This window comes from Tinamus guttatus, unplaced genomic scaffold (assembly GCF_059628265.1).
Source record: "Tinamus guttatus ecotype Peru unplaced genomic scaffold, ASM5962826v1 Tinamus_guttatus_pri_ptg000451l, whole genome shotgun sequence".
Lineage (NCBI taxonomy): Eukaryota > Metazoa > Chordata > Aves > Tinamiformes > Tinamidae > Tinamus > Tinamus guttatus.
The window spans coordinates 2,777,186-2,789,288 of record NW_028288985.1 but is presented as its reverse complement, the minus strand read 5'-3'; the positions used below and the strand labels follow the sequence as shown (position 1 = coordinate 2,789,288).

The 12,103-nt window shown below is 43.2% G+C and overlaps 1 protein-coding gene across 1 annotated transcript in view; it reads left to right on the top strand.

The window, feature by feature from the left end:
• The window catches only part of ITPR1 (inositol 1,4,5-trisphosphate receptor type 1), a 153,097-nt gene that overhangs the window by 75,820 nt on the left and 65,174 nt on the right, over nucleotides 1-12,103 (top strand). Inside the window, exons 32-39 of the mRNA XM_088532057.1 lie at nucleotides 1,347-1,598; nucleotides 2,151-2,276; nucleotides 2,960-3,088; nucleotides 5,904-5,930; nucleotides 6,817-6,937; nucleotides 7,639-7,823; nucleotides 9,106-9,254; nucleotides 9,997-10,108. Of these exons, the coding sequence (XP_088388183.1) occupies nucleotides 1,347-1,598; nucleotides 2,151-2,276; nucleotides 2,960-3,088; nucleotides 5,904-5,930; nucleotides 6,817-6,937; nucleotides 7,639-7,823; nucleotides 9,106-9,254; nucleotides 9,997-10,108 (1,101 nt within the window). The remainder of the gene's footprint in view (nucleotides 1-1,346; nucleotides 1,599-2,150; nucleotides 2,277-2,959; nucleotides 3,089-5,903; nucleotides 5,931-6,816; nucleotides 6,938-7,638; nucleotides 7,824-9,105; nucleotides 9,255-9,996; nucleotides 10,109-12,103) is intronic.

Here is a 12,103-nt window from a genome sequence, read left to right as displayed (position 1 = left end):
AAGCAAAAAGAGCATACAGCTCCCTCAAAGCACAGGCTTTCCTGTGCAGAAGTGCTTTCTGCTTGTTGCCTGCAGGTCTAAGGAAGGGCTGGTTAGTAATGATACTTGCAAGTTATTTTCAGACTTTCACAGGGCAGCGTACTGGTGGGCTTAAGTTGAAGGAAGAGTGCCTTTCTCTAGCAAAATTGGCTATATGAGAAAGTTTAATTTCAAGATCCCTACTGCAGAGGGAAAGCTTGACCATGGCAGTAGAGTATCTTGATGGGAATTTCTTCTCATCCTTAGTGTTTGAATATGAGCCCTAAGGCCTGAGGGAGAAAAAGATTGAGTGTTTTCAGAAATGTGAGTGTATCGGTACCTGGGGGAACTTGATATATCATGCGAGCTAAGGGAAGGGGGAATAAATCCCTTGAAGGTAGACCTGGAAGGCGATCCGTGTGGCAGCATGCTCCCTCTCTGTGAGAGGGAGAGGACACGTGTTGGCCTCCTCAGCAGGGGGAGCCCGAGGATCAGACTTATCAATGTGCATAAGTCCTAACTTGACATTACTAGATGGATCCAAGTCCTTTAAGTTTTGTGCTTCAGTTTAAAAGTGGGTTTGTGAGCATCCCACCACAGTCATGTCTGCAAAGTGCTCTGTGCTCAGCCTCCCTGGAGGCCAGCACTGCTAAGGAAGGAGGACCTCGCTTACACCTTCTCTCTAGCCATGTACTCCGGCCCCTGCACAGACAACTGTCTCGAGCTCGGGGCCCTCATGCCCAAGCTGAGCGCGTTCCCAGGGCTGTGATGGAGCAATGGGAGGTGCGAGCTATTTTGAAAATCTGGAAAGCCAGGTCTAAAATGTGAAGCTGATAGACATCTTCATTGTGCGACTCAACGTGTCGCTCACCAGTCTTGCAAAACGGGTGGTGTTTGTTCAGAAGGGCGGAATCGTTGAGCCCGGCAGCCTCCCATCCGGCGTGCCCGGGGGCGCTCCTCTGAACAGAGCGCGCGTCTGCAGCGAGCGCCGCGAAGCGGGAGTCAGCTGAGGCGACGTATGTGAAAAAGCACAATGGAAAGTCACAAGCTTCTTGGCACAGCTTCTGTCTAGGCAGTCAGTTGAACTGACTTTGAAGTTCTTCAGCAGTTTAGAAGTGGTAAATTCTTTAAGGGAAAATGTCATGTTTGGGCCATCTATCCCATGAAGAAGAATGTCAAGCTGACTTGGTGGGCTGCACTCCTTTTAAGTTTCTAAAGAATAGTTAATCAGGATTTGCACTGTAACGGTCAGCTCCCAGATTAGGGGAGGATGCTGTGGGGAAAGGCATGGGCTTTGATCTGCTGATGGAATATTTTTTTCTTGGTAGCTGGTGAATGCAGGAGAAGATGTCCTGGTGTTCTACAATGACAGAGCTTCCTTCCAGACTTTGGTGCAAATGATGAGATCAGAGAGAGATCGGATGGATGAAAACAGTCCACTGATGTACCATATCCACCTGGTAGAACTGCTGGCTGTGTGCACAGAAGGCAAAAATGTTTACACAGAAATCAAATGCAACTCCCTCCTTCCCTTGGATGACATTGTTAGGGTAGTAACCCATGAAGATTGCATACCTGAGGTGAGGGCTGTTTGGGGCACTGTATTTGAGATGCTGTATTTGAGATGTACTGGCAGTGTTTGAGAAAGGTTTGACATGACTGAGCCTGGCCTAGGAAGGGCAGTGGTGCAGGTGAACCATGAGCTGGGAAGCTGAATTCCTGTCCTGGTTCTGCTGTAGGTGTGCTGGGTGAGCCTGGACAGCAACTAAATCGCTTTGCACTCGTTAGCTTGCCCTTAAAGTGGGAGTGTGGGGCTGGACTTGTTTTATAGGGCTATGGAGGTGGTGGTGGTAGGAGGGGTGTTATGGAGCTTGCTGCTAACCTTGAACAGATGGTTCTGCAGAACTGGAAATGATTATTATGCTGACGTTTTGTCTGCAATAATTTTGGCATTTTTTTGTTGGATGATGTCTTGCTATTCATGGCATTAAATTTCACCAGTGCTTAAATAAAAGGAAGAAGCTGAGCTATAAATGATTTATAGAGCAGTCTGTGTGACACTACATTCATTCATAGTACCATTCAGGTTTTTATTTTTAATGACTTCTCCCCCCTCCCTTCTCTACTTTTAGGTTAAAATTGCATACATCAACTTCTTAAATCATTGCTACGTGGACACCGAAGTAGAAATGAAAGAGATTTACACAAGTAATCATATGTGGAAGCTGTTTGAGAACTTCCTGGTTGACATCTGTCGGGTAATGATTTCTGTATCTAGGAACTGAAATCAAAAAGCATAAATGAACCTATTTAGTATGTAGCAGTAGGAATAAATCATAACAGTGCACAAGGGCACTAAATGCCCTTAATGCAGTGTTGCTTTGCATTTATACTTGCTTTCTTTTCCTCATGCCTGTGGATTTCATTAGTCATATTCCATGGAACACATTAATATTTTCCTTTTAAAAAGCAAAACGCTCAAGTCCCACACCCTACTCCTTTGTCTGATGCCTTTTACTGCTCTGTGACCTGGCTTGCTTATTCTGGCCGGGGTAGTTAGCTCCTTCCTGAGCAATAGTCAACGGTTTTTGGCAGGTCAGGACAAATTTTTTCCAAGCTTGGCATTTGCATGGCCATATGGCTTTTTGCCTGGGATTCCAAGTATTTCCCCATACGAAAGCATTACACCTCAGTCCTCCCAACCCTACTACTTTTTCCTCTAAGGCATTCTGTATTTTTTCCTCCTTCCTAAGCATGTTAGGTGCCAAAACAGCAGCCATGCTGGGCTTCTGCTTTTGTGGGTGATCCCAGTGTCATAAATATCACCATGACAGGCAGTTGCACTGACTAGAACAATGCAAAAGCAAAAGTTTCAGTCTGTAATTCATATCAGTCTGTTCTGGTTGATCTGCTTCTGATCTGGGAATGGATTGTCTTGCAGGCTTGTAACAACACCAGTGACAGAAAGCACGCTGACTCCATCCTGGAGAAGTATGTTACGGAAATAGTGATGAGTATAGTCACCACTTTCTTCAGCTCCCCGTTCTCTGATCAGAGCACTACTTTGCAGGTAGGAGATTAAAGAGACAGAAAAATGCAAATATGCTACCAATGCAACTATGCTAACTCCATTTTGGTTCCATTTCCAAGTTAAAAAGGGGCATGTGTGTTTGTAATGGAGGAGGAGAAGTAGAACAACTTGACCAGGAACACTTTCTACAGAAGCTGACCTGTTAAATCACATTAGATTCCATTTTTTATGTACTGCAGAGACTACCCTGGCCTTTTTGGAGGCAGGTTCTGCACATCACTGTTGTGGGGTGAGCTGGGAAGTGAAGGATTTGTCCCTCTTCCTTATTCCCTTTGTATTTAAGGGCTCCTGTCCTGATGTGTGACCTTTTTTGCCATGCCAAGTCAGAGTACAGTTTTAAAATAAGACAATTTGAGCAGATGTAGGGGAACAGAGTAGCAGGTTTGTTTAGCTAATGGTTTGAGCATGTCGCCCACCCTGCTGCAGTAAAGCAGTAACATTGCAACAAAGAGATCTCAAGAGGGACTTCAAGAAGGATGTTAAAGCACTTTGGCAGGCCTTTCATGCAGGAGGAGAGGGTGTTGCATTACAGATGGTATTAAGATGATTGTTTAACGGGAACATGCTTTTATAGGAAGATTCTTATTTCCTTTAAAAACAAAGTTTTTTCAAAAGTTCTAGTATCTTTCATTACACTGAGTAATTTCGGATCTTGTGCAGAAGTTGGGAAAATGTGGAGGGGATACTTGAAGATTAAGTGACAGAAGATTGAAATTTCTTTTTTCCAGTTCCATCCATTTGCTGTTTAGAGGCATCAAGGCCAGAGTCATCATATTAGCAGTGTCAGGATATAACTCTAATGTGTATATTGCAGCATGATAACATCATGCTCTTTTTATAAATACCTCTTGTGAGGAGTGTGGACAGTGGCCAGGTGCCTGAGTGTCTATCAGGAGCCTGAGTATAGTTATTGTGGAAACCTGGTGCAACCTCCTTGCACCAAGGCTGGTAGTTCAGGGTGCAAAGTGCAGGTTTGTCATCGAGTGCAACTGGCAGCAAGTGAGGAAGCATCTGGCTACAGAACATGGCTATGAAGGGCACCTGGCAGCTTGCCTTGGCAGTCCCTCTGAGGAATTGATGCTCACCCTTTGGGTTGTGCTGCATCGCTGGGTGACAGCAGTGTCCCGTGCTCCAGGGAGGTGTCGGTATCGCCCTGCTGCGTGCCCTTGCATCGGGCAGTGCTTGCGGGTCCTCCTGCTCGGTGTTAGTAACGCTCCTACTTCTGCACCGCCTCTCCCGATCTGTTTTGTTAACAGTCTGCCCTGCTTTAGTCAGGATGTGTGCTCGGCCCAGCCTGGGCGACCGCTTGCCAGCTTGGTCCAGCTGGCTGGTTGCCATCAGCCAGGGGCCTGGCTCTCGAGGCGCAGCCGGCCCCGAGCCGTGCGCTGGGCTTGCCTGCTCTCAAGGGCCTGACTGTGTCGCCCACGCGAGCAGGGAGCTGCTGCAGCTGTGTTTGGGCTGAGCAGCATTACTAGGGCAGGGTCCCAACTCACAAGTCTGGCAGTCGATTTGCTCCTCATGTGATTTTGAAATGTCAGGCACCATGGTGTGAACTTTAATGCTAATTTGTCCAAACTTTATCCAAAGAGAAATTCAGATGAATGATTAGCCTTGTCTCCCAGGGCTCTGCCCTTGTCCTTCTCCTTCTCTTCTGCACCGTGTGTGTGTGTGTGTGTGTATACATATATAAATATAAAAGACCTCCCTGGCTGTCGCAGCTTTAATTGCCATCTCTGAGCTTACAGCCTTTGAGCTAGCTGGTTAATTTTAATATCACTAGCTTTTTTTCAGACTCTCTTCCTGTTCAGCAGGATCAAGTAGCTTATTTTACCTCCCAGCCTTCTTAGTTGACAGTTCTTTCATTCCATCTTATCCTCGATTTGTCTGTCCTCTGCTTCTTGGTTTAAGTTGCACTCCCTGTTTCTGTGTCCTTCTCTGCCTGCCAAACTCTTGTCTGTAACTGGAGACTCTTCCATCTCGTGACCGTGGCCTCCTAGACTAGCTGGTCGGGTGTAGGTCACTCCTCGGAGTCGGGTCTTGCTCTCCCCTCGGGTTTTGCCAGTCTGTCTACAGCCGTTTTGCCTGATCTGTTGCTACTTTTGTCTCGCCCTTTCAGTGGGTGAATGACCTTTGCTCCTTCTGCTGTGCCTTGTCATCTCGTTCCTTCCCATGCGAGCCTCTTCTTGTCTTAGGCTCTTTCGTGTTAGAGCTCGTTGGGGTGAAATTGTACCTCCCGGAGTCAGGACCAGCCTTGCTTGCTCAAAGAACACCATGTACATCTATCACGCAGTGCAAATATCAAATGAGAAGAACATAAATACGACCAAAGAACAGCTGTCCAAAGTATTTCCTCTTTATCAAGTGCTGCTTAGCTTGCCTCTAAAGTGTGTTCTACTGCCCAAGGTTTTCCCTCACAAATTCAGTTAGAGGCATATGGAACCTGGAGTGAATTTCTCATCTGATTTATTGACCTAGTTTAAACAAACACAGCATCTTCCGAAGCTTTGTAGACCAAGTCTTTAAACCATGAACTGAAAGGAATATGTGGGTAACTTAAATCCAAAAGTGCAAGTATTTTCAGTGCCCTGTATTGGAAAATATTAGTATCTGACATACTTTTGATATTTGATTTATTCCTAGAAAGAATAATGAGTACTTTACTACCTTAATTTTTGGTTTTTGAATTCTGACTCTCTTCTAGGATATTTTATAATGGTGTTTAATGAGCTGATTTAATAGAATTAAGGATCTTTGTTTTTCTTTACTCTAACTCCATTTTATTTTTTATAAACAGACATTAATCTTGACCAGAATAAAAGAGGTATTTTTTTTCCACTGGTTCCTATGTCTTGTGGGCTTTGCACTGTGGTGTAGTTCACTTTAGCAGATAAACATGACATAACTAATAGGCATATGGAGACAAGGGTATTTTCTCTCACTATAAGTTCACTTGAAATACTTAAGATTCTGTCCCCCACAGGTAAAATAAGTGAATCTTGTTACTAAGTAACTGCTGTGTAGGAATGAACAGGTTTGGGCCAATAATGTTTGGGCTTTACAAAGATGAAAGACTAGAGCTCATATGCACGTGTGTGTGCTGGAGGAGCTAATCTATCTGTAGTGTAAAATCACCTTGCAAAATGCAAGGGTAAAAGCCACACCTTAGCTTGGGCTGATCCATAGCAGCTGTGCTGTTTACCACTAACTGCTGCCCACGTTCAAAATAACAAGCACATATCTAGTTTCTTCAGTAAATTGGATACCAGCTAGTACTTGAAATGATGAGTTTTCAACTCCAGAACTGTGCTCATAGCCAAGAGCCAAGTCTCATTTACCTGTGGACTACTGAGTCAGCTCCTGGTCAGTGCTGAAAGGAGAATCTTTGTATGCTGGGTTTCCTGGAACCTCTGATTAAACAGATGAAGACTACTGCTTACTTCTGTTGCTTAGTCAGACTTCAATTATTAAGGCTTTAGAAGCTACTTACTGTTTCCCTTCCAGCCTTCATTCCTGTCCTATCCCAGTTGATGACTGTGTGGTAGATACAGTGTCTACAACATAAAGTTGCCTAACGAATGGATGCAGCTGGTTAAAGTGACTGGGATGCAAAGAATCAGGGCTAGAGCTCATCACCTGTGTTACTGGGGGCTGACATCAGCTTAGAGATGTGATGAGTCAAGTCTTTTTGCCTTAATCTTGTGTTCTAGACCCGCCAACCTGTGTTTGTGCAATTGCTGCAAGGTGTGTTCAGAGTCTACCATTGCAACTGGTTAATGCCAAGCCAAAAGGCGTCGGTGGAGAGCTGCATTCGTGTGCTCTCAGATGTAGGTAAGAAATGCACCCAGTGGAATCAGATAACTGCTCCAAACATGGTTGCCCATTTGCTATTTATGCATTATTCTTCCTATCAAAAAGTACAGTTTACCTCCAGTAGGTGCCACTTGAGTTGACTCGGAGCCAAGGGATAGTGCCAAGGCAGAATTATGTTCTTGATTTAATTGCAAGTCCTGCAGTGACACAGAATCACAGAATGACTGAGGTTAGAAGGGACTTCTAGAGATCATCTAGTTCACCCCTCTGCTCAAGCAGGCACACCTAGAGCATGTGGCACAGGGTCGCATCCAGGTGGGTTTTGAAGATCTCCAAGTCCTGTTGATCTGGGAAGGATTGGTCCAGCTATAGTTCAGTGCTGCTCCTCCCAGTTATTTGTTCTGCTTTTAGTAATGAGTGGAGTAATTTGCAGTAGGTATAAGGCCATTGCCTATTAGATAGGTGCCTGTGTTAGCACCGATGTCTCCTCATGCACTTTAAATGTGATAAATGGCTCCAAGGTATGAAAGCCTGTAAATGTAACACTATGGAGCGGTCTGACCTGTTATACATGAGTTGAACATTGCATTGTTTGAAATGCACGTGAAGGAGATCATGGAAAGGATTGCAAGTAGAGCTTGTCTTGTTCCTTGTGTGCAGTATTGACTGTAATATATGGGCTAAAGGAGCCAATTCTTACCAACTTTTGCTTACTGCAGCAAAGAGCCGAGCAATTGCAATTCCCGTAGACTTGGACAGTCAGGTCAACAATCTCTTCCTGAAATCCCATAACATTGTACAGAAAACTGCAATGAACTGGCGAATGACGGCAAGGAATGCTGCCCGCAGAGACTCGGTGCTTGCTGCCTCCAGGGATTATCGGAACATCATTGAGAGACTGCAGGTGACTCCCCAGCAGCCCCTCCTCCCTTAGCCACTTACTTGCATGTCTGCACAATCGGAGGTATTTGCTAAGTAGAAAGGCATTTTGGTATGAAATGGTCAATGTGCTGCATGGTAATCCATGTAGCTAACTGAATGTAATAATGTGTATAAAATCACATTGTATCCAGAAAGGTAATTGAACATTCACAGCTAATGAGTATGAATATTTGGCCCTGGAAGATGATGATATCTCAAGTTAGTGGTGCTAGAAACATTCTTGTTCCGCTGTTAGTTTGAAATAAAACATTTATTAGATAAGAAAGGGTGGTGGTGGTATAGCTTTCCAGACCCCTCCAGTGTTTTGTTTGTTTCAGTATAAGGAAAAATTTAATAGTCCTGCTTAGAAACCACTGCAGATCTTGAAATAAATGAATTAACCCTAGCCCCATGCAGCCAAAGTAGTTTTGCCTAAAAACAAAGCATGTGCATTTTTACATAATTTTTGCTCAAAAGTACATAGTGATTTGTTTTGCCACTAGAGACTAATGTGCTATACCTATATTTTATGTTGAGACTGTGGAAGATTGGATAAGGACTTTTTTATACCAAAAAAGCATGAGTTGTGCCTTCATCTTTTTGAAGATCTATTCTCTATTCAAAAGCTTTTCTGGCAAGCAGTTTTTAACTGAATTTACATAAATTTATAATGTAATATAAAAATATTGCTTAACTCATTCTCATTGAAAAAGTTCTTCACTTTTCAGCTGTTCTTGTTATTTATCCTTGTAAATTTGATTCAACTTTTTCCCTGGCTCTATATGCATCTCAGTGTTTTCTGCTTATTTAAGTGTTACGATGAATGTGGTCTCGTTTTAAGGTAGCGACAGCTCTTAAACATGCTAATGAAAAGAGGAAGAGGGTTATGTTTTTGCATAACTTTACCAGTCGTATTTTTTATCAGTTTGTGTAAGCATAAATATCCCCCAAATGTTATGATAAAGTTGCAATGCAACTGTGAGTCTGATTTTTTTTCTGTGTCTCATACAAACAAGAGCCACCTACAAGGATGGGGAGGGCAGGAGAAAAGTAATCTGGGGCACAGCTGAAAATTAAAGCTTCCTTTTACAAATAAATAAATCCTAAAGTCTTATCTATCCAAACTCTGAAGTCTTCTCTAGAGTCTACCTAAGTGGGACAGGCTTCCCCATCTTATCTTTTTTAGCAGTTTGTTTAGAAAAAAACTAAATATAAACTTAGATATTTTATTTAATGCTCAAAACCTTGGTGTGGTTATATTCCAGGACATAGTATCAGCTTTAGAGGACCGCTTACGTCCCCTCGTCCAAGCAGAGTTATCCGTTCTGGTAGATGTACTTCATAGGCCTGAACTGCTCTTCCCGGAGAATACAGATGCAAGAAGGAAGTGTGAAAGTGGTGGTTTCATTTGCAAGTAAGTAGTTTTGGGAAGTCTGGCTTGCCAGTGTTTTTGTTTGTTTCCTCAGTTTTCTTATGCCCTATGGAATTATGCCTTCTTGCCTGGCTTTATATGAAGCACAGGAAATTGCTATGCAGTTTGTGCCTGAAAAGATTCAGCTCCTTGCTTGGGAGAGGAGGACTGGTTGATATATCCTCATGCTAATGCTTAAAAAACCCTGAGTTTGTGTAGCATATAAATGCAATGAGCAGTAGTACCAATAAGCAAAATTTTTGAACTGATCCCTGTTCAGTCTCTGTCTTAAACCCTAGTCATGTTTGCAAGTCCTTGCAGCACTTAATATGACAATAAAGTTGGTATTATGTGCATTACTCAGATTACCCATATTTGGAGGAAAGAAAAAGGCAAGATTATAGGATCATTTAAATGGCAAATCAGGGCTGAGTTTGGGTTCTCAGATCACCTCTTGGAAGATGCTTTCCGTTCTGCCTGTAGTCACTAGGGTTTTATCTGACTGTCCTCCAGCTAAGAGGACTGGAGTTGTCTTCCCAGCTGCAGTGCAGTCCAAGGCAGCTTGTTAGATACTGCTCTTGAGAAGATACTGCCAGGATTGTTGTAAAATGGTGTGACAAAATCATGTTTCAGTTAAACTGTTGATTGTAGATTAAACCAATCAAGAAAGCTAGCCATATACTACTTTTTCCCTTTTTAGAAATGCTATTACTAAAATCAGCTATGATCATTTGGTTATTTTCAGGTTAATTAAGCACACTAAACAGCTACTAGAAGAGAACGAGGAGAAGCTATGTATTAAAGTCTTACAGACACTCAGGGAAATGATGACCAAAGATAGAGGCTACGGAGAAAAGGTACGTAATCGGATCATGCACTGTTCAGCCCACTCTTCATTATTCAGTAAAGAAAAAAAAAATTGAGCTGTTTTGTACATGTAAGCATTTCTGTTCTGCACGAGGAGCAAAATATTTTTAGTCAACTAGTAACTTCATATATAATTTGAAAGGTAAGTTCATTTCTGTTGCTTTTTTACTTCAGGCTTGTAAGTTTAAAGCCAAACCCTGCAGTTGCTGGCACTAAAAAAATATATTTAATTTGATTACCTTTTTTTGAAGGCTGTAACCTCTTTATCTGTGTCCTGGGTCTAGGTGACTCTTCATCAGGTCACAGCATTGCAGTAGAGATTATTTTGTGGTTTAATTTTAATTTATATGCATCTGAGTCATCTTCATGTGAATTATAGATGGAAACTGTCTGTACACCCACCCATGTTTGTTGCTTTCCCTTTACTTGCATAAAACTCCTTTGTCTTGCCGAGAAGAATGTTTTTCTGTAGCTACAGACAGACTTATTCTCTATTTGTATCAAGCGAGGGTGTATATGCCCTAGTTGCTCCTACATTCAGTCTCAATCTTAATCTCATTTTTAAGCAAACTAGACTATTAATATGCTCCACGGTAGCTATACAGAGGTATGCTTTAGTTGGAGAGCTGCTTAACATGATTTTTATTATAAGATTGTGGGAAAATATATCACTATCAAAGCAGCATTATGGGGTTTGAGAGGGGTTTTAATATATACCTTGCGTTTTGGAATAACTACAGAGGAAGAACCTGCTGTGTTTTTCCACATGCAAACTAAAAATAGGCACTTGTTCATTCTAGACTAAGAGCAAAAATTTGCAAATCTAAATTCTTAGAGGAAAACAGTGAGTTTCTAACTTGATTTTTTTATATTGACTGTCTCTTGCTGCACAGGTTTCATACGTGTAGCAAAAGCATGCAAAGGAAAGCTGGAAAAATAAACCCTCCAATAAACCTGCCCTCAGGCACCTCTGAGCGAGCGGTTGGGATCACGGAGGGAGGCAGTTCTGCGGATGGGCACTGCTGGGGGCAGAGAGCATCCCCTGTCACATTCTCACTTGCAGCAGGGCTTAGAGCTCGACGGGTAGTGCTATGTGCGGGGTAATGACTTTGGAGATCAGAGAGCTTCTTAATAGCTGTTTACACCTGCAGCCACGGCAGAGGCGAGAAGCACCCGCTCCCCTTGTGCGGGTGCACAGGGCAGGGGAGGAACCAGCTGGGAGCTTGGCCTTGGCTCTGCCTGGGCTGGCCAGCCCAGCTGGAGTGCAGGACTGCTCTCAGTAGCAGCACAGGAGAATAAACTCATCTACTTTGGGGGAAATGCCCTCACCAGCTGCAAGGAAGAGGCTGGTAGAGAAGGGCAGTGGGACAGGTCAAGTGTGGTAATGACATCGTTATAAATAAGCGCTTTTCTCCAGGTTGAAGACTCTCAAGGTGGCTGAATTTGTGCAGAATTGTAACCCCCTCTCTGCTGAGCCCAGCAGCAGCTCTCTGTCCCATTACCAGCCCCACAGTGCCTATATTTCTCCCTTAAGACACCTGTAAGGTGCACAGGTCCCTTCTCAAGGGGACAGGTAGAGCCTGCTCTCCTCAAGGCAGTCTGGTGGGGATCCTCCTTAGCAAGTGTTGAATGCTGATATTTACACTGCCCAAAGCTGGGGGTGGGAAAGATTTGGCTTTACACTTCAATTCACTGGTATACAGTCTCCCAACCATGGAAAACACCTAGGAGAGAATGGTCAAGATCAGCCTAAGAGATCTGAAGGATGCTTGGCCTTTTATAGACTGATGCAACCAGAATGGAAGGGCTGACCCATTTCCTGTGTTTTTTAAATGCAATATACCACTTGGAAATTGATTTTTAGGAATTCCTCAGAATTTTTGGCAAACTTAGTTCAATATACCTTTTTGCATCCAATTTTTTTTCACTTTTTCCTATTTTTTTTAACTGTGGATTTGATTGTTCTCTTATGCAGATCAGGAAAG